The sequence below is a fragment of the Glandiceps talaboti genome, chromosome 20, assembly GCF_964340395.1.
Source record: "Glandiceps talaboti chromosome 20, keGlaTala1.1, whole genome shotgun sequence".
Classification (NCBI taxonomy): Eukaryota; Metazoa; Hemichordata; class Enteropneusta; family Spengelidae; genus Glandiceps; species Glandiceps talaboti.
In genome coordinates, this window is record NC_135568.1 from 454,681 (window position 1) to 482,434 (window position 27,754).

General features: G+C 34.6%; 1 protein-coding gene across 1 annotated transcript in view; it reads right to left on the reverse strand.

Moving 5' to 3' along the window:
* The window catches only part of LOC144450934 (uncharacterized), a 45,609-nt gene that overhangs the window by 1,789 nt on the left and 16,066 nt on the right, over positions 1-27,754 (reverse strand). The window contains exons 4-11 of the mRNA XM_078141694.1: positions 10,414-10,471; positions 9,221-9,430; positions 6,341-6,696; positions 3,397-3,454; positions 2,476-2,835; positions 1,607-1,972; positions 1,037-1,258; positions 447-715 (exon numbers count right to left, since the gene is read on the reverse strand). Coding sequence (XP_077997820.1) covers positions 447-715; positions 1,037-1,258; positions 1,607-1,972; positions 2,476-2,835; positions 3,397-3,454; positions 6,341-6,696; positions 9,221-9,430; positions 10,414-10,471 — 1,899 coding nt within the window. The remainder of the gene's footprint in view (positions 1-446; positions 716-1,036; positions 1,259-1,606; positions 1,973-2,475; positions 2,836-3,396; positions 3,455-6,340; positions 6,697-9,220; positions 9,431-10,413; positions 10,472-27,754) is intronic.

A 27,754-nucleotide genomic window follows, 5' to 3' on the forward strand; every position in this document is an offset into this window, starting at 1 on the left:
GTAAGTGCTGCTCTGATTGACTGGATTTCTATACGTACACCTGTACTGTAGTGTTATTTAAATTGGCCGTTTTAGTCTGTGCCTTTGTGTAGAGGTTTGTATAGTTTAGTTTATGCTCCGAGTCGCTGTGCGAGGTCGTTCGTCTTTTATAGCCAACAGCAGCGGCCAACTTACTTTGTCCCCCTGAAGACGCTACTGTCTAAGGTGAGTTTTTGTTCGATTAAATTTCAAGAGAAAATGAAGTCACTATTCTTTGTGAAACAATGTACTGGACCTACACGTCGCAATTTGGGTGTGGCAGAGCACGTTTCCGTGACAGAGGTAGGACTAGTAGATCCTACAGTGGATGATACTGTATAAACTCAAAACAATGCTCTCAAACTGGGTTCTCCATTCAAATGGTTCGATACATGTATCAAATTGTAAATGTAACAAAATGTACACACCTGTTGGTACATGGATGTATCTGGCAAATCACACAGGCTTGATAATCGACCACACTCATCGTCTTCATTCTCTTCTTCCATTTCACCATCTTTCTTTGTGTCACTGTCATCTGCTTCTTCTTCCTCTTCTTCAAGTGGCTTCTCATCTTCATCCTCTGTGATGGATAATACATTTCTTTCATCTTTTTCTTTTGATAGCCCATCTTCCTTCTCCGACTCCTCTTCTTCCTGATACACATTCTCAAATGACTTTTGCTGAGCTATTTGTACTATGGAATGGTCAAGAGTAAAATAGTTACTAGTAGAATTGTGTTAAGATGACATCATTTACTTAATATGCAGATATGGGTAAGTAGAACATAGATTCTCTCTCTCTCTCTCTCTCTCTCTCTCTCTCTCTCTCTCTCTCTCTCTCTCTCTCTCTCTCTCTCTCTCTCTCTAGAACTTCTCTTGAATTGTAAATGCTTCAAGTAAATTTAATCGTTCAGTTTTGTATAATTAAGTACAATGTATCATCATGCATTGAAATTAAACAGTTTTAGTGAAAATTGTCTTTTTTCATTTTTTATGGTCCTAAAAATTATCCTCACCTCCCAGTTTTAATGATTTCATATTCAATGTTGCTGGAGTGTTTTTTCTTATGAGAACTTTTTTGCGTGCCTTGGATGAAGTTTTAGGAGGGATGGTATTGTCAGTACCATGGTCTTTTTCATGTACACCTCTTATTGAATGAGATTCCTCACTATCATCAACTTCCTTGTCGTCTTCTGCAAGTGTCTGATGACTCTCCGTTTTCATAGACTGGGAGGGCGCTGTAAGATTAAAAGCGGTACATGTCATTGATTGCAGAATACCATAGACCAGAGGGTCTATGCGAATACTAAGTAAACTAAAGTTAGAGTATATATTGCACCAACCGAGTGCGTAGCACAGCTGGGCACTCGTTTGGTTGTAATATATACATCAAAACACACCTGTATGTGGTCACTCATTGGCCAATCAGGTTTGAGGGAGTGTTTACAAATTAGCATATCATTGTGAGCAACAGGCCCAATCCATTTTAACCACATAGCATTTATGGAACATGTGTCTTTGTCGCTAGCTCTCAGCTCTCGAATTTATTTTTTACCCAGATAGCATAAATAAAAACAATAGTTTACCATCAAATCTGTGTTGTTTCATCAAAACAGCTGGCGTTTGTTTTCTTCTAAGTTTACCAACACCATGTCCTTTCTGTTTAGATTTTGCAATGTTGAGGGCACCCTTTGAATCAGAAGTTTCCGTTTCTTGATAAGATTTTCTTTGCAATATTTTCTTCCTAGCACCACTAGCATTTGATGAATCAATATCCTTTGACTTCATTTGTCTGTTGTTGTCTCTTTGCAAAGAGTCGGCGTTGTCGGGAGAGAGCGCCATTTGAAGATCTTTTCCTGCTGACTCATTCACTTCAGTACCAGTAACAGGCTCTTCTAATTCCGTCGATTCTTCAAGTTTTTCTGGAAATTGTTTGGCATTTCTAGAAGGTGCTAAATACAAATAAAACAAATAAAAACATTTCGATCGATCAATCAGTTACATGATCGCTGCCCCCTGTGGTCAGAGTTGATATGATACGCGCGCTCAGCTGTCGTGGAAGCAGCTTTATTGTTATGTAAATTGTTCATGGGGCGGGGACGAAACTATAAATTAATAGTTCTTTAGATAATATCTTGTTTTCGCAATACACTGGTACAATATAATAGCGATAAACCACCCCTGGGGATTTGTATACCAGTTGGTTTTGACTAGTGCACGCAGTATATGCTCGCTATTACTCGTGCATAAATTTCGTGCACTGGTCAAAAACTCTTGTTATACCATCCCAGGTTTATTGCTTTAAATAAGCAATCATGAAATTCGCCCTCACACCCCGGCCTCACACATATTGTGTCATGTGACGCATATACGCATCATTTTCCAATTAACACAGTGCATATGACGTGAAAATGTGTGTTTCGGAAGTGACTCGCTAAGAACAATTTTGACCTACCACTAAAATTCGGCGGATTTCGTATTACTGCAGGTGTCAGTTTTCTCTGTCTGGAATGCATTCCTTCTTTATTTTCATCCTTAGTTATGGCTTTCAAATGTTCAGACATTTTATCCGGCACGCTTTCTGAATGCCTGAATTTATCTCTCTCACGTTTATCCTTTTTCTTTCTTTCCTTTTTGTAAATGTTGAATCTTTCTTCTTCCGGGTCAGAGAAGGTCACGTATTCAAGGTCAAAGTCTTGACACGACACCCCACTATCTAAAGATGCATTGTCGTCATTTTGAACATTTTTGCTCATTTCATCATCTTCGTAGTAAATAGCTGAGTCGCTGTTGCAAGGTCGTGCCTTTGAGGGCGCTGTAACAAGAACGTGTCAAAACGCTATCAAGTTATATCCGCCAAACTTGGGAGGATGATTTATAATGTAATAAGTAATCGAGCTGGAAAACGGTATGGACAGCAAAACTATTTTTTTTAATAACAAAAAGTATTTTACAGATATCCAAGGTTGGTAAGTACTTCATACCATCCAAACATTCCTATCCAAAATCTATAATTGTTGAAACCGCGTCTTGTGTCCCACCCATTTGTCAGAAAATACGGTTTTTAGTTGCATATTGTGAACTCAGCTCGCTATCGGAATGATGGGATATTCCTGTCAACTGTGTTTATCTGTATAACCGCTGGTGTGGTCGTTCCGGTTTTGAAGTTCGATTAATGTCCACGTGAATAAATGTATTTTGTTATATAATTTTAAGTTGCTTTTAATGATAATAGTTATAATTAATATAATCTAAGTTGATTCAACTATTTGAAAAATACAAGACGCAAGGAGATTCTCAATATATTGTACATGACAAAGCAAATGAAAAGAGCGCCCTCAGCGACGAATCTCAGTTTGTCGTATACGTTACCTACCTGTAAATAATGGAGAATAAGGCAAACTTGCTGGTGTACTTTTCCGCTTCGGTGGCATCTGTGTATATAAGATAAATTTTATCAATTTTCCATTGTTGCTAAAATAGTCTCAATAGATGACTATAAAGTGAATCAACATATTTGCATTGGCTTTGAACTTCACCAAGCTATGAGCCAGGCGACGTAGCACGCAAAAAGGGATGATACCTGGGCTCTGGTTTCAGTTCTGGATTTTACCAATGACATCATACTGGTTGGTCAAACTGTGTATCATTCCAGTAAAAAGTGATATACGAGATCTAGAGTAAATGCAACTGGCAGATAATTTCGAAACTAGTACAAGTAGCCCGTCAGGTTATAGCCTCGAGTCCATTCGTGTGATGGTTTTGGTTAAATTCATGTATTTTTGGCTATTGTTGGTGGGGAGAGGCGATATCACAAATGCCCACACGACTTGACGATAGAGTTCGTCATATAAGCTTACAACATCAACGTTTAGGTGATATGATTTCTCGTCGTACAATAAGCAATGTTATTCCTAAGACCAATTTAGTATTTTTAAGGAGTTTTAGACATCTTCGTCGTTTTCCGCTAGACTAATATTAGTCGGCCTGCTCTATCCGTGAAAAGAGGGTTGATATCGATCGATGATGTGTGAGGGCGCCCCCTCACGGGGTGTACAGACGAGACTCGGCCCACCATGTACCAACCGCTGCAGATAATAAATGGGTACCATGGATAATAGGAAGGAATGAGAGTGAAATTGAAGTTTCGTCTTACATTTTCCAACAATGCTAAATTCCTACAAAAAAAGACCCACCGGCCCGCATAAGGTTTTGTGTATGTAATTTTTTTTTTTTTTTTTAGAGAGATTTGGGGATGGAGAATTAGCTTATTGACTCAGTGTTGTCATGGAAATAGCCATTGTCTTTAAAGTGCATTACATGTATTTGTGAAGGCATAAAAACTAATACTTTATTCGAATGCTGTTCTGCTTTTTATTTTATGGAACGAAATTTCAAGTAGTGACACGTAAGCCATTTGTCAGTTAATGACGTATCCGAAACGGGAAACTATTAAATACCACGAAATCACAGTTCCGTATTTATGTAAACGTATACACAAAACGTAGGGTGCGTCGATTTTAATGTACAACACACGACAATCATATAAACATTACCATCAATGGTATGATAATGGCGGTATTAGTACTGCGTAGCGACATATAGGCATGTGCCACCCAAACTGGTCACTTTTCACGAAAAAATCCCTTAAACAAACATAAGTCGACTTTGCATCTGAATATTCCCTAATCATGGGGTCAATGATATGGGAAATGTCTTCATATTTCAGGAATGCCTTCAAATAATCCGAAAAAAAGGTAACTTAGTGATCGGATGATTATGACCGGAAATTCCGATTAAAGGGTCTGTTTTTGGATTATACATGGGTAGATATTTTGAACTTGGGTCGCACACTGTGACCCCGTCTGAAAATTTGGGAAGTATCCCCGTTTGCGTAAGTTGCCTCAAAATATTAGTTTTCTAACTGTTTGAGGATACCATACACAGCACGTAACTGCGTTGCGAGATCGAAATCTCTGAAAAAAAACCCAGTACTATCCTTTTTAGGAACATAAACTTTCCGCGCAAAATCGATTCGGAAGTCACGGAGATCATTACGAGGTGACGGGTTCGTTCAATGTCGAATGCTCAGTTAGATCCAATCTGATTAAAATCCGATGTAGATGTCGGCTAATCGTTCATTGCTATTTTACCTCTACGACGATCAGGCTAAAAAATGTAAACATGTACCAAGAAGGGTCAATTCAGGCAAAATAACGAAGGTAAAATAGCAATGAACGATTAGCCGACATCTACATCGGATTTTAATCAGATTGAGTAAGATCATGAAAATTAATAAGGATTTAGTTAGAAGCTTAATATGCTACAAATATTTAACTATAGTAAAAGAACATTAGTGAGATTGCCTGTAAATACTATAAAAACATAAATCAAATGTAATTATAAACTATTTGGACTCTACGGTTGACTGGGTATTGACACTTTGTAACATTTTATGTGATTTCTATGTCGATAAATGTTGATATTTCTGTTATTTCTGTAACAATTTATGGGATTTCTATCTCGATAAATATTGATACTTATGTAACAATTTATGTGTACTGATTTCTATCTCGATAAATATTGATACTTATGTAACATTTTATGTGATTTCTATCTCGATAAATATTGATATATATATGTTTACGAAAGATATCGACTAGTACATGCGTGCACCTTTCATAAAACTAATTTTTTTGTTTACATTTGAAATCATATGCTTATTCAATAATATTATCGCTATGAAAACACGATAAAGAAAACTATATTGTACTGTCCTATTGTAAAGTTAATTTAAAAAGAATTCTGTAAAATCACAGTGTCAGATAACATGTTATGCTGTCCTATCAGACACCACTCCATGACGTATCTTACAGTCGAGTAAAAGCATGGCCATTCTGAGATAACATGAAAACAGCTTTCGTAAATGTTGCTATGGGAACAACGAATAAGTATATCGAAGATGAGAATAATCAAAAAATGCCCCTTCCCTCATGTTTGCAAGGAAACTTTTAAAGATATACTTGCCTGATGATGCCGCAATTATATTAAAGTCGTCAAGAATATGTAATATAAAAAGCAGAAGTAAATCAACACATGCGTGGTGCGATGCACTAAGTCATGTAATTTAGTTCCTCTTCCCTTGCCTTTTCATCCACAGAAAGGAGATACGCATGCGCACCAAGCATAAATTGATAAATGTGTTTTATGAATAGTTATTTTACCGTTTTCTTTGGTTCCTCCTCAACGTCTTCCTTCAGCGTTTCTTGTTCCTCCTCCTCCTCCTCTTCCTCCTCCTCCTCCTCCTCCTCTTCCTCTGCCTCCTCTTCTTCTTCTTGCTCTTCTAACTCTTCTTCCCCTCTCCTTTCCTTGCCTTCCTCCTCCTCCTCTCGCTCCTCTTCAACTTCTTCTCTTTTCTCTTCCTTCTCCCTGCCTTCCTCCTTCTCTCCCTTCCCCTCTTCTACTTCTTCTTCTTCCTGCCCCTCCCCCTTCACTAGTTCCCGTGTCTCTTCTTCAAGTTCTCCTTCGCTTCTGTTGCTGTCGTCTGTATTTTCTCTATGTTCTTCTAACCTAGCCGACTGTGAGGTAATTATTCTTTGAGGTGGTTCATAATCTTGACATTCATCTTCTTCGTCAATACTACGTGCATTGAATTGTTGTAGACCTTCTTTTAAATCTAGAATAGAACGAATATTAATGTCAACATTTGTTAAATAGTCCTTTTGGCATAATACTCGGTTGAAATATATATTTTTAGCACAACTGAACTGATAAAGGTTCAGTAGTGCTATAGGCTTGGTGCGGTGTCTGTCCGTCTGTGTGTGTGTGTGTGTGTGTGTGTGTGTGTGTGTGTGTGTGTGTGTGTGTGTGTGTGTGTGTGTGTGTGTGTGTGGACGACTTAAACTCAAAAACCACCAGACCGATTGCCTTGGTATTTGGTGGGGAGATTACTTGTGGTGTCTAGTTGGGAAATTGCTCAAATGAAAATGGTCGCTTCACAGATATGTGGTTTGGGTAAAAAAAATGTGATTTTTGGTCAAAAAAGACAAGAAAAGAAAAAATATCTTTTCCGTGTACATCATATCGATGCGTATTCTTGTCAAGAATAAACTGTTTATCCTTGTTGTGGAACATTTTAATGAACATTTCATTGTTACTTATTTTACCAAAGTTTTGTTGAGTAAAGTTTTTTGAAGGGGGTGGGGTGTATATCTGGTGAAGTGATCATAAATAAGTGTAAAATATTCAGTTCGATTCGTTTATTTTCGGATAGATGTTGTTTTGATATGTTGGTGGTCGTAAATCGTTCTCATGAACACCAAACACACAAACAAACAAACAGACAGACAGACAGACAGACAGACAGACAGACAGACAGACAGACACTTCATCACACCTCAGTTCAGTTGTGCTAAAGTTCTCAAAAATTGACAGAAAGTGCGACAGAGTTATAAGTGTTAGTCTAGTCCTAAATTGAACGTGTTACGATAAAAAGACCGTCGACAACGACTATACGTATATAGGTAGATAGACTGTCAATAGTCGTCTTGACTTTTTTGTAATTTATCTTTAATACTCTTTTTGCTGCTGAAATTAATAGAATTAAAACATGGTGTGTGTTGGACGTTAGATGAAGTCAATTGTATTTATGTGCCCGAATCCTTAGTGAGTAATAGTGTAGTGCGCGTTCTGTATCGTGTGTATAGAACAGAGAATGTACATTGTACATGCTGATTATTATATCACATGTTATAGGTTATGTATGTGCACATAATTAGTATTTAAATAAAACAATATTTCAGAAACTTTTCTAGGAATACGACAAAATGTAATCCGCGTTTGAATACAGACTAATAGGTAGATTAAATAAGTGTATATTTGATATAAACCATGTTTAGAAAGATCACAGGCTAGAGACTATCCATTAACTTTTTCACGCCTAATTTTTAACCCCTTTGATCAAAGTGGGCCTTTAACCATGGTTTCAATCCCAGGTTCTCGCGTCAGTGTTATTTTATCAGTGGCGCATGAAGATAACATAGGCTTATTTTTTGTTCTGGACCAACTTTTCCAAAGCTCTTTCAGACAACTCTTTTTCACACCTCACATTTAATTGTTTTTTTAATATCAAAACGAGCCTTTTTACCATTTGTAATGATCACTAGATTCAAATGCCAACGGCCATGGAATAGTCTAGATGGATGTAGAGTCAGCTAATCGATAGTGGCAATTAGTATATTACCATGTTTCGTACATAATCTTGTAAAATATACACTAAATACCTGTGTTAACCTTTCAACGTTTCTTAACATATATATGTGTGTACAGAAAGTTACAGCAAGTTGAGTAAGATTATACCTGCAGTCATAATAAATTAAATGAAATCGAGCAGATTTCTCCCAGTTCATTATATATTGGTCCACTAGCTTATTACAGTTGAGACAATAAGAGTGAATAGTTGTAACCGATACCTACAAATTGGAACACGCACCGTACTGTCACATGCATTGTTAGATGTCGACCCCACTACAACCCTCCGGCTGTGAGAAGGAAATCCCTACACAATAACATTGTATAGATGCTATGCGTCAACAGAAGTGAGCAAAGCCAGTAATTCAGAAAACATGGTAATGTTACATAACGACACTGAACTCTTGTTTATGAACTTTGGCATGTTGGCAGGCAGTCCATAAATTAATGTAATTTTTGGTAAGCTCAATTACACGGAGGATTTGTTGATTTATAAAAGGTAGTGTTACATTAATTCTTAGGTTAATTATAAATATATTCCGTGATGTAAATAACGCATGGAGGGACATTGTTTGATGATGCATCTATTTACAGCTGGACTGTGTAAGTGATTTGACGCTATTCACGGATACTATACAAACATAGAACAACCTTGAAGCTGGAATGTGTGTGGTCACAATTAGTTCATTCATCTTCGAACTGTAGCTTTTAATTTATTTGACGAAAATTTGTTCACAAAATACATCGTTAGATGTACCTCATACATGTACGTGTACATGTAGGCACCAAATTAAAGCATTTACCGGACATTGAAACAATATTTTACAATTTACACATACTTCTGAGAAAATGTTGTGTAGTTGTTTTAGAAAGTAACAAATAACTAACAAACAAAAACAAAACAACATGTGTCAACAACTTTACGAACATACAAAACTTTGTATCCTTACCTTCCCGTGATGGTAGTTTCAAAATAGCTGGAGTTATTTTGCGTCGACGTTCTTTCGGTTTCTCAGGTTGTTGTTCCAAAGTGTCCCCGTCACACGATGAATTGAAGCCTCTGTCGGAATATGCTGCTGTAAAACTTTGTGCGGTTGTCGACCCGTAGTACTCTGACGTTGATCGAGGGATAGAAGATTTGCTTGGGAAACCACCACCACCTGAAATAGATTCCATTTTACTTTTTGTCGCCCACTAATTCAACCGGAGATCAGGAGCTGTTATCAAGCAAGCTGGAGACTTAAACTAGATAGCGAGTTTACCCATGATCCAATGCGTTAAATGCATTAACGAATTTCGTACACTGTTTGCGGTGACAATATTGATAACAAATAATGCCAAAACGATTTTGGTTTTGGTTTTTACTAGAGAAATTTACACAATATTTAGTATCAATAGCATAAAGTATATTGTAGTAACAGTTAACTTAACAGAGAGTTAGCTGTGTGGTGTGTATTTTGGCATTACATGTATATAGGTTAAATTATTGAATACGGGTTAAAATACTAAATGAAGCTTCCCACGTAAGTAGTTTGACAAGTCAGAAATCTTAAAACATGATCATATCGAAATTATTTTTTTGAGTACTAAGTGAATATTTTGGTGAGCACATATCCAGAAGATACCGTCAATCGTCACTTGTGACCGCAGTGCATGAGTGAGTGAATGGTTGATTGATTGAATGTGTGTGTGTGTGTGTGTGTGTGTGTGAGAGAGAGAGAGAGAGAGAGAGAGAGAGTGTGTGTGTGTGTGTGTGTGTGTGTACGCATAAGCGTGCGTATTAAGTATTTATTTATGTTTATATACATGTGTATATATATATATATATATATATATATATATATATATATATATATATATATATATATATATATATATATAAAGAGATTCTCTCAGAAGTCAGATTACTAAATTTGGTGAAGGCATGATGAAGTCTAAGTAATAACCATCGAATTTCAACCGTTGAGGGCGCCCTCGATTGTATTTTATGTTTTTGTTGTTTGTTTGCGATTTTTTTTTGGGGGGGGGGGTATATTTGAAGAACTGCTAAACGTCGGCGATAGTATACGCACAAACGAGTGCTGTCTAGTTGCAGTTGTCTATAAATCGCTGATATAAAATTCATCATCAAAAACCGTCCTACCTTTCAGTCGTGAGCTTGGTAGCAGGGTTGGCACAGAGTTACGTGACAGGATTCTTGCCTATAGAAATAGAACATAGATTAAGTCATTTTGAATCTCATTTACTGTCACTCGTTAGCTACAGTACTATAGATGGGGTCCTTTAACTCGGTATATATATACACTTTCATATCCATATACTGTCTGTCTGTCTGTCTGTCTGTCTGTCTGTCTGTCTGGCTGCCTGCCTGCCTGCCTGCCTGCCTGCCTGCCTGTCTGTCTGTCTGTCTGTCTGTCTGTCTGTCTGTCTGTCTGTCTGTCTGTCTGTCTGTCTGTCTGTCTGTCAGTCTGCCTGTCTCTGTCTTTCTACAGTAGTCACATCTTAGGGTAGTTGCATTGAAAGCATTTCTAGACTGACATCCTAGACAACTAACGACTAGGAATGAAATCTATAAAAACCAGTCATATGTTTCGATTGATATGGATGTCTAGACAGTAACAAATAGAATGTCGGAACTGGTCTTGATAAAAGTGAGTGGTTGTCCCCAGCTGTACATTGTGATATCAGTTAAATGTCTTCAAATTCGAATCTGTGCATCCAGACTGAGACATCAACTATATGTCTGCCTCTTAACTCTATATATTCTTGATTCCATGTAATTGCCAAACTAATTGCCTCTACGTAATTGATGATATTTTTCATGATGTCCATGAAACATGATTTACAATTAAATCGATATTTATCTGGGTTTTTTATGACTTCTTAGTCTTTATTTTACAATCAAACAACTCCACTAATGACACAAGTCATTAAAACATTCAAATATAGTGTTACGAATAAAAATTTAGTAATAATCGTTAACAGTATCACAGTTTTCAAGATCAGGTAAAATGTAAAACAGTGGATTGTATGTGAAATAGGTGTGGTATACATTTGACATCAGGTTGCCATGACGATTTGTTTGAATTGCCATTGTTACACTTTACGGTAGTCTGACTGAACGTGACTAGCAATTGTTTCTAAAGCCCTTGTGTAAGATTTGAACCACGATTGTAATCCTGGCCAACCCAGCTGTTAGGGAACCTGGTAGGAGATTAGAGTTTGAAATGCAAATGTTTTAATTCTGTGTGCCTATAGAGGCTGTATGGATTGTGTGCTCCTGTCTAGGAGTTAAGAGAAAATATCGAGGATCGCTGGTTCGTACAAGGAGTAATAATTGTAAACGTGTTTTGAGCAGTGTTGAAAGGCGCTATATTAATATTATTGTAATACTAGTGCATTTCTAGGATTACGTTGATTACGTTGTTTTCTTATTATTTGTATGGTAAATTATCATTGGTTAGTAGTATTATGGCTTTGTTTTAATTCACTATCCATCTAACTGTACCTACTGATAACAGATCTTTTCCACAGAGGTGAAAGAGTGTTTATCTTTTCATGAAAATATGAAAACTTTAACAATGTCACACAAATTGGAAAAAAGAGGAAAATGAAAACTTTGAAAATCGACCACCATTTTGGCAATAACACAAGGTTATCCAAGTTCACCATATTCCAACAGCGGGTAGCATTTTTATTCACTACATCAATCATTATTTTTTCTTCCCTATTGTTGCCATGGTGACCTCAGCTCGAGGCGTCAACAGACGTTAGATTGCATTTCTTGGGTCTCGCTCTCACAATCTGTTGTTCGTACTTTGACTTTCAATTTCGGTGGGCCGCGTTATCGAGAAAAGATATTCATTTCGTTGCAATGCCGAGTTAATTATCGTGGAGGTTTAATGTTACATTTTAATATAAATCTCTTTCTTCCTACAAATTTGAAGTTATTCCCACTTGAAAAGAAAAAGGTCATTAATGTGCTAACATGCCAAACTCCCACGACTACGTGCAGTTTCAACCGACGAATATGGCAGTCAACAACTGAAACACATATAGGCGAGAGGTGGAAAATACTATTTATTTTGGATTTTTTTAATGTCTAAAAACAACTTTACCATGTCTTTCTGCATGAAGAAAATAACGTGAAACAACATTTACCACGACGGTGCTTGTAACTTAATAAATTGCAAAACAAACCCGAATTTTTTTTTTTAGAAAGTGAGTTACTGTAATCTAGAAAGTGATATGTAAATGACCTGAGTATTGAGCACCCGTACTTACTACGTCATGCCTTGTCTGAGTATTAAACACAAGTAATCACTACGTCATGCCCAGTCTGAGTATTAAACACAAGTAATCACTACGTCATGCCCAGTCTGAGTATTAAGCACAAGTAATCACCACGTCATGCCCAGTCTGAGTATTAAACACAAGTAATCACTACGTCATGCCCAGTCTGAGTATTAAGCACAAGTAATCACTACGTCATGCCCAGTCTGAGTATTAAACACAAGTAATCACTACGTCATGTCCAGTCTGAGTATTAAACACAAGTAATCACTACGTCACGCCTAGTCTGAGTATTAAACACGTGTAATTACTACGTCATGTCCAGTATTAAACACATGAGTAACCACAACGTTACATCAAGTCCAGTCAGTGGGATGCATCACAGACAAGGAAGAAACAGTTTATTCCTTGTTTGGATGCATCTATCACTCTTCAGTGAATAAAAACATCACCATAATTTGAATATTTGAATTTACTTATGATTGCAAGTGATTACTTTTATATATCCAGATTGTCTACTAACCCCTTCCGGTTGGACAATCAAAACATTTTTTTTTTCAATTTACTAAGTGACAAACAAATGCTTGGTATAATTATGTTATTTGACATTGTTGTTTTTCAAGTAGAGAAACAAGGTAAAGTTGATTTTTGTTTAATTTAAAATCCAAAATGAAAACCCATTTGTCATCCACGTAGTATACACACACAATACACACGTCATACACACACAATACACACGTCATACATGCACAATACACACGTCACACACGCACAATACAGACGTCATTGACATTACAGATTATACATGTTATGTCGCTTTGACAAAAAGTACAATGCACAAAGAATTTCTATGCTATAATTTCCTTTGCCAACTGCAACCATCAAAACTATTATTCACCTCCTTTTTCTTTGGGTCGTATATGAACATGATTTGCAAATCGGTTTGATGATACAAAATCTGACAATAAAATGGCGACGATTGAGACCAAATGTTGCAATATGATAAACTTTATACACTGTCTGTATCTGGTCTAAAATTAATAGGACTTACAAATCGCGCTGGATTGTAAATTTCAATAAACTGTACATCACTATACTGTAAGCAATCGTTTGTATTTCAACGAGGACGGGAATCCATTGTAGAATGAAATTGCACTTTATCAAGAGAACAGTGACTTCACATGTCACACAGTAAAACGTGTTCTTCCCTCTAGTTGAGATTTAGGTCTCTCAATACAAAATTACTCTCACTATATACAAACGGGATTGCAGCATTATTAAATGTAGGCCAAGTGTTGTACGTCTAGTCACGTGGGAATTTTATTATCACCTTTATAGCTAAAATTCCCTTCTAGGATTCTAAGTACTGAGATTTCACGTATGAAGTGATAGTCACGTACACCAGGTGGTTGGTACCACATCCTTGAATTATAAGTTCGTTCTTTGCTGTCAGCATATATGACAATATACCCCTGGGATAAACCTTACAAGTAGATGAAATTCGCCTCTGAAGAAAGAATTATTGAAACCTTGATTTGACGGTCCAATTTTAGAATTTGACCGATACTTGATAGGATTAAGAGATTCCATGGAATATAATATTTTATCTCTATTATATATTAGGTATTTGACACCGGTCTCAATAGAAATATCATTAAAAGCTTGTTTGGTTGATTCAAAGTCTCAGAAGGAATATTGAATAAGAAACACTGTCAGGCATCATCTTGGGATCGTCAAGAAGCTTGGTGCTTTATACCATAACAGTAGTGAATAGCATTGAAATAGTAAAATAATTGAAAAGTCAGACATTGAAATGACGATTTACATCAGCATATTCTGTGATATTTCTATGAGACGTTCATTTTAATGCACAGGGAAACGTGTGTGTTTCCATTCCATACGTCTCAAATTACGATTAGTTCAACATGAAATGTTCTTCATGTTCCAAACAACGCCTTGTAACATCCTTTCAAATATGGTAGGGAGAGACTGAAACTATACCAGACACGGATGTAGAAAGAGTCTTAATCTTGATTTCAACAGTAGATAAACCATATAGAAAGTAAATATAACTGCCCTGGGGCGACATTTGAAAGTACACCACGGAAAATATCGCTAACATATGACAAATCCACCACACGTGACACCGTGTCCATCGTTAGTAAAGTATACATTTAGTAAGAAGAAATAAGGAGTCGTAACATGGTCATAAGGTAATGGTGTGCCGAGTACTTTGTGCCAGCTAATAGTCCTTTAATATAGGCTAATAGCCAAATTAAGCGCTGTATGACGTTTATGTCCCCTCAAGAACCTTGGCAGTTACGTCTGATGGAAGACTTGTATATCATGAAATAAATCTTAAGAGGGTTTGACAATTTGTCATGCAGGAGGTAGATGCCAGATTGTTAAGATAGTAATTTCCTACGTTTAAGTCATAGCGAGCTATTAGAGTCCTTCAACCTACACCCAACCTAATGGCCAGCTTTCACAAGTCAGATTTTAGAATGTGTCCTTTTCGTATTGATTGTCGTTAACAAGTCGTGTTACAACTTCTATAATGGCCTTAACAATTTATATATATATATATATATATATATATATATATATATATATATATATATATATATATATATATATATATATATATATATATATATATATATATATATATATATATATAGTGCGTGTGTGTGTGTGTGTTGTGTTGCGTGTATGTGTGTGTGGGGGGGGTGTGTGTGCTGTATGTGTGTGTACTGCGAGTGCGTGTGTGTGTTTGCAGGGTGCTGCTGCAGTTTTTATCTTGTATTTCGTTATCTTGAATTCATTCCATACCACTGTAATTTAAATTGGCTTCTCCATTTCTTTCCTGTTCATGTATACAAATGACGTTCTACTCTAATACATTGTTTCTAAGCTATCATTACTAAAGGAACAACCTAGATTATGGTTGTTTCCGCCCTTATATACTTAATTCTAGGTTGAAAGACATTTTTACAGAAATTGTTGATGACATTCTAATCTATTCATTCTATTCGTGGCAGCATGATTTTAGATATCATCTAAGAATCCCTCAGAGGTAAAGAGCAGTAAATGTTACCATGGTTACACACGGAAGAGAGAAGACATGACATACTAAGGTAGGCGAAAACACTGGTGTTATTGACATATGTTGAAGGCAACGTGTTATATGTGACAGTACTGTGATGTATTATTGAGATAGGTTGAAGGTTATATATACATATACATATACTAGAGTAGTGATGTATTACTGAGATAGGTTGAAAGTAACATAAATATACTAGAGTACTGTGATGTACTAGTGAGATAGGTTGAAAGTAACATAAATATACTAGAGTACTGTGATGTACTACTGAGATAGATTGAAAGTAACATAAATATACTAGAGTACTGTGATGTACTATTGAGATAGATTGAAAGTAACATAAATATACTAGAGTACTGTGATGTATTATTGAGATAGGTTGAAAGTAACATAAATATACTAGAGTACTGTGATGTATTACTGAGATAGATTGAAAGTAACATAAATATACTAGAGTACTGTGATGTGTTACTGAGATAGATTGAAAGTAACATAAATATACTAGAGTACTGTGATGTACTACTGAGATAGGTTGAAAGTAACATAAATATACTAGAGTACTGTGATGTATTACTGAGATAGATTGAAAGTAACATAAATATACTAGAGTACTGTGATGTATTATTGAGATAGATTGAAAGTAACATAAATATACTAGAGTACTGTGATGTATTATTGAGATAGATTGAAAGTAACATAAATATACTAGAGTACTGTGATGTATTATTGAGATAGATTGAAAGTAACATAAATATACTAGAGTACTGTGATGTATTACTGAGATAGATTGAAAGTAACATAAATATACTAGAGTACTGTGATGTACTACTGAGATAGATTGAAAGTAACATAAATATACTAGAGTACTGTGATGTATTATTGAGATAGATTGAAAGTAACATAAATATACTAGAGTACTGTGATGTATTATTGAGATAAATTGAAAGTAACATAAATATACTAGAGTACTGTGATGTATTACTGAGATAGGTTGAAAGTAACATAAATATACTAGAGTACTGTGATGTATTACTGAGATAGATTGAAAGTAACATAAATATACTAGAGTAATGGGATGTACTACTGAGATAGATTGAAAGTAACATAAATATACTAGAGTACTGTGATGTACTACTGAGATAGATTGAAAGTAACATAAATATACTACAGCACTGTGATGTGTTACTGAGATAGATTGAAAGTAACATAAATATACTAGAGTACTGTGATGTACTACTGAGATGGATTGAAAGTAACATAAATATACTAGAGTACTGTGATGTATTTCTGAGATAGATTGAAAGTAACATAAATATACTAGAGTACTGTGATGTATTACTGAGATGGATTGAAAGTAACATAAATATACCAGAGTACTGTGATGTATTATTGAGATAGGTTGAAAGTAACATAAATATACTAGAGTACTGTGATGTATTTCTGAGATAGATTGAAAGTAACATAAACATACTAGAGTACTGAGATGTATTACTGAGATAGATTGAAAGTAACATAAATATACTAGAGTACTGTGATGTATTACTGAGATAGATTGAAAGTAACATAAATATACTAGAGTACTGTGATGTACTATTGAGATAGATTGAAAGTAACATAAATATACTAGAGTACTGTGATGTATTACTGAGATAGGTTGAAAGTAACATAAATATACCACAGTACTGTGATGTATTACTGAGATAGGTTGAAAGTAACATAAATATACTAGAGTACTGTGATGTGTTACTGAGATAGATTGAAAGTAACATAAATATACTATTGTACTGTGATGTACTACTGAGATGGATTGAAAGTAACATAAATATACTACAGCACTGTGATGTGTTACTTAGATAGATTGAAAGTGACATAAATATACTATTGTACTGTGATGTATTACTGAGATAAATTGAAAGTAACATAAATATACTACAGTACTGTGATGTGTTATTGAGATAGGTTGAAAGTAACATAAATATACTAGAGTACTGGGATGTGTTACTGAGATAGGTTGAAAGTAACATAAATATACTAGAGTACTGTGATGTATTATTGAGATAGATTGAAAGTAACGTAAATATACTAGAGTACTGGGATGTGTTACTGAGATAGGTTGAAAGTAACATAAATATACTAGAGTACTGGGATGTATTACTGAGATGGATTGAAAGTAACATAAATATACTAGAGTACTGTGATGTACTACTGAGATAGATTGAAAGTAACATAAATATACCACAGTACTGTGATGTATTACTGAGATAGATTGAAAGTAACGTAAATATACTAGAGTACTGGGATGTATTACTGAGATAGATTGAAAGTAACATAAATATACCACAGTACTGTGATGTATTACTGAGATAGATTGAAAGTAACGTAAATATACTAGAGTACTGGGATGTGTTACTGAGATAGGTTGAAAGTAACATAAATATACTAGAGTACTGTGATGTATTACTGAGATAGATTGAAAGTAACATAAATATACTAGAGTACTGTGATGTACTACTGAGATAGATTGAAAGTAACATAAATATACTAGAGTACTGTGATGTATTATTGAGATAGGTTGAAAGTAACATAAATATACCACAGTACTGTGATGTATTACTGAGATAGGTTGAAAGTAACATAAATATACTAGAGTACTGGGATGTACTACTGAGATAGATTGAAAGTAACGTAAATATACTAGAGTACTGGGATGTATTACTGAGATAGATTGAAAGTAACATAAATATACCACAGTACTGTGATGTATTACTGAGATAGATTGAAAGTAACGTAAATATACTAGAGTACTGGGATGTGTTACTGAGATAGGTTGAAAGTAACATAAATATACTAGAGTACTGTGATGTGTTACTTAGATAGATTGAAAGTGACATAAATATACTAGAGTACTGTGATGTATTACTGAGATAGATTGAAAGTAACATAAATATACTAGAGTACTGAGATGTATTACTGAGATAGATTGAAAGTAACATAAATATACTAGAGTACTGTGATGTATTACTGAGATAGATTGAAAGTAACATACATATACTAGAGTACTGTGATGTATTACTGAGATAGGTTGAAAGTAACATAAATATACTAGAGTACTGTGATGTGTTACTGAGATAGATTTAAAGTAACATAAATATACTAGAGTACTGTGATGTATTATTGAGATAGATTGAAAGTAACATAAATATACTAGAGTACTGGGATGTGTTATTGAGATAGATTGAAAGTAACATACATATACTAGAGTACTGTGATGTATTACTGAGATAGATTGAAAGTAACATAAATATACTAGAGTACTGTGATGTATTACTGAGATAGATTGAAAGTAACATACATATACTAGAGTACTGTGATGTATTACTGAGATAGGTTGAAAGTAACATAAATATACTAGAGTACTGTGATGTATTACTGAGATAGATTGAAAGTAACATAAATATACTAGAGTACTGTGATGTACTACTGAGATAGGTTGAAAGTAACATAAATATACTAGAGGACTGTGATGTATTATTGAGATAGATTGAAAGTAACATAAATATACTAGAGTACTGTGATGTATTACTGAGATAGATTGAAAGTAACATAAATATACTAGAGTACTGTGATGTATTATTGAGATAGATTGAAAGTAACATAAATATACTAGAGTACTGTGATGTATTATTGAGATAGATTGAAAGTAACATAAATATACTAGAGTACTGTGATGTATTATTGAGATAGGTTGAAAGTAACATAAATATACTAGAGTACTGTGATGTATTATTGAGATAGATTGAAAGTAACATAAATATACTAGAGTACTGTGATGTATTATTGAGATAGGTTGAAAGTAACATAAATATACTAGAGTACTGTGATGTATTATTGAGATAGATTGAAAGTAACATAAATATACTAGAGTACTGTGATGTGTTATTGAGATAGGTTGAAAGTAACATAAATATACTAGAGTACTGTGATGTATTACTGAGATAGATTGAAAGTAACATAAATATACTAGAGTACTGTGATGTACTACTGAGATAGATTGAAAGTAACATAAATATACTAGAGTACTGTGATGTATTACTGAGATAGATTGAAAGTAACATAAATATACTAGAGTACTGTGATGTACTACTGAGATAGATTGAAAGTAACATAAATATACTAAAGTACTGTGATGTATTACTGAGATAGATTGAAAGTAACATAAATATACTAGAGTACTGTGATGTATTACTGAGATAGATTGAAAGTAACATAAATATACTAGAGTACTGTGATGTACTACTGAGATAGATTGAAAGTAACATAAATATACTAGAGTACTGTGATGTATTACTGAGATAGGTTGAAAGTAACATAAATATACTAGAGTACTGTGATGTATTATTGAGATAGGTTGAAAGTAACATAAATATACTAGAGTACTGTGATGTATTATTGAGATAGATTGAAAGTAACATAAATATACTAGAGTACTGTGATGTGTTATTGAGATAGGTTGAAAGTAACATAAATATACTAGAGTACTGTGATGTATTACTGAGATAGATTGAAAGTAACATAAATATACTAGAGTACTGTGATGTACTACTGAGATAGATTGAAAGTAACATAAATATACTAGAGTACTGTGATGTATTACTGAGATAGATTGAAAGTAACATAAATATACTAGAGTACTGTGATGTACTACTGAGATAGATTGAAAGTAACATAAATATACTAAAGTACTGTGATGTATTACTGAGATAGATTGAAAGTAACATAAATATACTAGAGTACTGTGATGTATTACTGAGATAGATTGAAAGTAACATAAATATACTAGAGTACTGTGATGTACTACTGAGATAGATTGAAAGTAACATAAATATACTAGAGTACTGTGATGTATTACTGAGATAGGTTGAAAGTAACATAAATATACTAGAGTACTGTGATGTACTACTGAGATAGATTGAAAGTAACATAAATATACTAGAGTACTGTGATGTATTACTGAGATAGATTGAAAGTAACATAAATATACTAGAGTACTGTGATGTATTATTGAGATAGGTTGAAAGTAACATAAATATACTAGAGTACTGTGATGTACTACTGAGATAGATTGAAAGTAACATAAATATACTAGAGGACTGTGATGTACTACTGAGATAGATTGAAAGTAACATAAATATACTAGAGTACTGTGATGTATTACTGAGATAGGTTGAAAGTAACATACATAACCTTATTGTCATTCCCTTTAAACATTCATTTACTATACATGGTCGAATAATGTTTAGTAGCAACTGGAGCTCACACCGGGAATTTCTCAAATGTCCTTATGATGTCATTTTGCAGATATCGATAAATGTGGGGGAAAGACCATAGTCTCATTTCCACCTGCGTCTAGTCTAAATAAGATTTAGTATATTGTATGTTTGCATTTTGTTCAGTGAGACATTAGTGCAAAAATGACGTCATGTAACAGACCATGTCACTTTTAAGTGAATAACAAAGATATAAATAACGACTGACGTCTGTGTGGCCATTTCCTCATTATTAATTAATTGACAAAACCCATTACATTATATTCTTTCCGTTCAGGATTCCTTATATCGTTGTTATATCACGTGTAATGGGACTTAAGTATTCGCTTGTCTCTAGTCTGGATGCCAACGTGATATCCAATCAGCTCTGTAACCCCGTCTAAGTCAAACTGACTCAATCATGAACCAAAGATGTTCATGCAAATGAGTATACTCCAAGTGTTATGATGATGTAAACAGTGTATAGTAGCGTGGTCATTGGCAACGTCAATCAACTTGAGTGGATGCCTGTGTTGACGTACATGATTATTTTGTCACTGGTTACTGATAGGTAAGTGGCAGTGTCAATCAACTTGGGTGGATGCTAATGATGTAGACAGTGTATAAGTAGCATACCATATTTGGACATTAGAATTATGTAATTGATTAATAAGACATGATGTTAATGACTGTGTGGGTGGCTGTGGTTGAATCTTAAATTTCATCTCATGCATCTCAGGACGTCATTGAGGTAGACTCAAAGAGAGATCTTAACTTAAGATTCGATGAATGATAACACTACACTAGATTGTCTCTTGACGACCACAACAGCTAAAGTAGCAAAGTCTGTAACAGTTACTAAGGCTGGATATGTGATTTCACTATGCTTCGTTCACTATCAACACAGCGATCCAGTGATGTCGACAACCTAACCCATTTCCGACTAGGAGCAGTAGTGTACACAAATATAATAGTGGTTAAATATGGTAACCAATAAACTTTGGTGTTTTTCTAATTTATTGGTAACCAATCAATGACATCATAAGGATATTTTCATATCTAAATTCCCGGTGAGAGTTTTACCAGTTACTAAATATGATATGATATGTGTCGGTAGTTGGAATGCCATCAATATATCTCAATATCAAACAAAAGTAACCACCAAAAGCCAAATGTTACAAACTGTCCCTTTTTAAAACAAAAGTAACCACCAAAGGCCATACAAGTTGCAGACTGTGTCCCTTTAAACAAAAGTAACCACAAAAAGCCATAAAAGTTACAGACTGTGTCCCTTTAAACAAAAGTAACCACCAAAAGCCATAAAAGTTACAGACTGTGTCCCTTTAAACAAAAGTAACCATCAAAAACCATAAAGTTACAGACACTCCCTTTAAACAAAAGTAACCACCAAAGACCATAAAGTTACAGACTGTGTCCCTTTAAACAAAAGTAACCACCAAAAGGCACAAAAGTTACAGACTGTGTCCCTTAAACAAAAGTAACCACCAGTTACCATAAAAAGTTACAGACTGTGTCCCTTTAAACAAAAGTAACCACCAAAAGCTATAAACGTTACAGACTGTGTCCCTTTTTAAACAAAAGTAACCAAAAGGCACAAAAGTTACAGACTGTGCACCTTTAGTACAGTGTTGCTTGCTGAATCTTAATATGATAATCGGTCAAGGAGATCAAATGTGATAGTCCCATCACCATGATTTCTCTTCAGATATCATCTAATCTAATCTAATCTAATCTAATCTAATCTAATCTAATGTAATATAATATATAATGTAATGTAATGTAATATAATATATAATATAATATAATATAATATAATATAATGTAATGTAATGTAATGTAATGTAATGGAACGCAACGCAACGCAACGCAACACAATATAATATAATATATCTAATCTAATCTAATCTAATCTAATCTAATCTAATCTAATCTAATCTAATCTAATCTAAATATATATATAATTTAGAACGCACCAGACTTCAGAACCATGGTTCTATTCAATGGCTCCAATTGAATATGACAAGGGCCAATCCACACTAAATGAAATCGAAAAGAAATCACAATTTGCACAGACTAATTTAGATTTAGACTGAAATCAAATAGTCAATATTAACCCATCAAAAAACATCAATAATACCATAGATTCACTTGATTTACATAAACTCAGCTAAATATAAAAATCTCAATAGTCCATTAATAATGCAAGAACCCAACCTGAACGCCATCTGTTGATGCCTGTCAAATAATCTCACTTCTTTAAAAATGCAGTCACTTTCACAATACATTGTTATTCAAAATTTTGCCACCAATTCAAATGAAAAATAATTGATAATTTCTTCCTTCTACATATACTATCAAACTCAGCTGACTATATTTTGTAAAGAGTATTTCAACCATTGTCTAATTCCGTACTTAGTGATGATGTTCACTTTGTGTGTGATTCAATCGTGAATACATAACCGTCATTTCAATATTTCTCCACAGTTTACATCAGTTGATAGTTTTATGAAACTCCCCGATTATTTTTTCTTCACTCAGGCGAGAATATAACTAGTAAGATTCCTCGTCGGTACGAGTACTTTATAATGATGATAATGTTAGCTTTTATAAAGTGCTTTCTCACAATGTGTTCAAAGCACTTTACAATAGGGAACTTGCAATCCAGACTGAGCATGCTCAGACGCAAAAGACTATGGGATTATCTGTGGTTATCGTAATATCTAATGTGGAGCTACTGATAAAATTAACCTCCCACAAAGGTCAGGGTGACTATGAATTGATTAATTGTGGTTATAAACAATGTAACATTATTGTTTACAATACTATTTGATTAGTATTTATTATTATATTTCCCATGATGCAACATTCAACATGGTGGATTTTACAAGTTCCCTATTATTATCCTGGAGCTATAGCGGCTCAACGTTTTATACTTCCTCAACTCCTTGGATAGAATACAATCCATTGTAACTTCTGTAAGCACATGGGAAAAAACATTCACATAGCAACCTTTATCATACCAGGTCCCCAACTATACAGCTGGGTTAACTAGGGGTAATATCCTGGTTCAAATGTTGCTCAAAGACTAGCCACTCAGAAAGAAACAGAACCGACAATATGCAGATTCCAAGCTGGCCACTCTAATCTTCAACCATATTGACATAAATATTGGAGAATGATATAATTATATCTCTGTAATCTTAATACAAGAAAAAATGGGATAATAACGGCTAATTGATTCATATTATAAGCACCGCAGAACTAATGAGATAGACATGTGTTTTCGTGATGTAGAATGACCAGGGTATAAATCCCATGTTTTCTGTTTGAACTCCTACACCTTGGCTTGCATGTGGCTGTACAGTTGAAGACTTAAAACCAAAATTGACAACATACTATCTTGACAAGAAATCATCAACTTTGCCTTACCTTTTAACAGACACATAGTTTTTATTTCTTTATCTAAGTTATTTGTTGGAATATGCCATGAATGTTAAAACAGACAGATAAACACTGTCAGCTAACTTGCAATGTGTCGTGCAAAGTTTGGTAGATATACATGTATGTAGTTTGGTTATAGCAGATGGTGGGTTGGTAGATAAGTGAGTGAGTGGGTGAGAGAGTGAGTGTCTGTTTTATTCTACTTCAACGTGTCACCATGTGAATAAAACATCCAATATCAGAAAAGTAAACTATCAATTCAAAACCTCAATACAATACAATACAATACAATACAATACAATACAATACAATACAATACAATACAATACAATACAATACAATATAATACAATACAATACAGTACAATGACTTGCAATCAAACGTACTGTCTACAACATATTGCATGGACGTTAGTTCAAAACCAAGTTTACATCAATATGTCATTATATCAAATACCAATGTCGGCAGGTGTTTTAGCGTTCATATTTCTATTATACACAACTCATCTAAATCATAAATAAATAAATACTAAAACACTTATCTAACCATATATATGTCTGTTTGTCTCGAGTCGTGATGGTCGAATGGTTTAAGTGGCTCGCTCGGAACTTGCAAGTTTCCAGCTGGGGCCTTGACTCTACGAAAAGGCTAAAGTCCTTTGGCAGAATTTTAACTACGCATGTGTCCTGGTCAACCCTCAAGTGTAAATAGGAACTTGGTAGGATAAAGATTACTTTGTGAAGGATTTAATCCTGTGCACTTTAAGAAACAGCACGAATAGTGTGTTTTCCAGGGAGTTGAGGAAGTATATAGGGTCGTTATGTCGTCATAGATACAACTGTGTTGAGGAAATAATTGAACAGAGAAGAGTAGTAAACAACTCTGCCTTATCATTCACTCTCTTTATCTCACTGTCATCCTTCCTGTCTCTGTGCCCCTCTATATATATGTATGTATGTATGTATGTATGTATGTATGTATGTATGTATGTATGTATGTATGTATGTGTGTGTGTGTGTGCGTGCGTGCGTACGTGCGTGCGTGCGTGCGTGCGTATGTATGTATGTATGTATGTATGTATGTATGTATGTGTGTATATGTCTGTCTTTATGTACCTCTGTCTGTTCCTCTGTCTCTATCTGTCGCAATCTCGATGTTGTGTCTGTCTGTCTGTCTGTCTGTCTGTCTGTCTGTCTGACTATCTGTCTGTCCGTCCATCCGTCCGTCTGTTCGTCCATCCGTCTCTCTCTCTCTCTCTCTCTCTCTCTCTCTCTCTCTCTCTCTCTCTCTCTCTCTCCCTCTCTCCCTCTCTCTCTCTCTCTCTCTCTCTCTCTCTCTCTCTCTCTCTCTCTCTCTCTCTCTCTCTCGCTCTCATCGATCGAATACAAAAGAGTCAAAGTTTTTATTTTAAAATGCGTTTTACATGATATTATCTAGTTTCCTTGGATTTTATATTATATAACCCCTAAGCTAGTTTGCATATAAATTGCATTATTTGCATATTTACCTTTATGTTAAATAAGTAATATAGTTTGCATATCAATGATATGATTTGCATAAAGAAACTATAGCTGAGTAATTTTTTGAATATCAATAATATGATTTGCATGTTGACTCTGAAGTCTGAATTCATTATATCAGGAAATAGTGAATTAACACACGATAGAATGGCTTCAAAATTTAACTGGTACTACTTAAAACCTTATACAAAGATGTCAGTTTACGTTTGGCAGAATACCTTGTGTGACTCGCTCTTTTGACTTTTAACTTTGATGTCGTGCGGTGTGTATTTAACTGAGTGGCTAGATTGCGATTAGCCCATCGAACTAGTATACATTATAAAACAAAGATAAGTTTTGTCTCTGAGTAGATAAGAGAACATGACATCACTGACATAAAGCCATTTCCTGATACATGATTAGACGGTAACTTGATAAGATTGAGTAATATAACATGATTGCATATTCTATAGATTTTTCTTTATCAAACGTCCTTTTTATCTCTCTTTTCTCTTTGAAGCATAGCGGTACGTTTTACCAATAGAAAAAAAATAGAATGTCATCGAACTCATTTGTCGTTTATACACTAGTGTATGTGGCTTAATATCTTATTTTGACTGAGATGATGGGAAAAGGACTTAGGAAGTATATGTCCACAGTTTACATTGTACAAACAGAATTCCCCTACGCTGCTTAGTTTAAAAGTTAATAAGCCGATGTCATTAGCTTCACATGAATGTATTAATGCTAATGCTTTAGAAACTTTGATCGATATGTTAGAGGTAGAATATCAAGCCTTGCTCAAATCAATCACTTCATTCTAATCCTATTCAGTCCTATTTTAATACCACATTTTTCCTCTAATAACATAACCACAGCAGTAACGTTTCATTTTCGACAACATTTTATTTTTTTAAATCTACTACTTGACAGTCTGTCTGTTTTGACTCTGCTTGTATTATCCTCCTGTGAGTTCGTAGCTGCCTTTGACAAGCATTGTTAGATAGTTTACTTCTCCCTGATTCCATCTCTGTTAACGTAGAATTTCCCCCAGGAAATGAAAATCTTAAACCTTTCCTGTCACTTTAAAACTCAACCCATCTCAAGAAACAAATAAGTGGTCACTAAGCAACATTTTAAAATAGAGTTCAAAATAATACCAAATTCAGCCATTTTAGAATCCATTATGGTTGACGAATACTGGGTTAATTAACTCTCTGAGAAAGTAAAAGATTATTGATGTCTTTGAAAACAAGACGGTCAACCCCGAAACTTCTTTATTATTTCAAAACACCGTAAACAAACTTTCATATTATACTAGTGCATAACGGGTCATTTTAATTGAAAAGTAATTTACTATGTGGGGGAGGCTGAAAACGTCAGGTGACAGAGAACCTAGGAAACGTGTATGCCGTTGACGTTTAGAATTATGAAACATTGTTATCGACATTACCTACCTACTATATACTAGGGGTGTTCATTGCATGACTTTCCTACTTGACTTACAATGAAATAGTCAGAGGACACTGTCCGTAGGCTAGTGTTACTTTGCATATATAATTACATTGAATATGTACCAGTTAATTCCCTAGATAGATTACTTCTGAAGTACATGACACTAAAAAAAGGAATTCCTTGAGGATATTACTATATTAGCCACTGTAGACTAGGAACACAAAACTGTCGAATATTTCGAATTAGTTTAGTTTAGTTTAGTTTATTTCAGTAAAACAACAAGATCGACAGTACAGATACAAATAAAAACTGGTGCAAATTGTTGAATTACTTGGATAACCCACAAAGTCAAAGACTTGTTTCCAG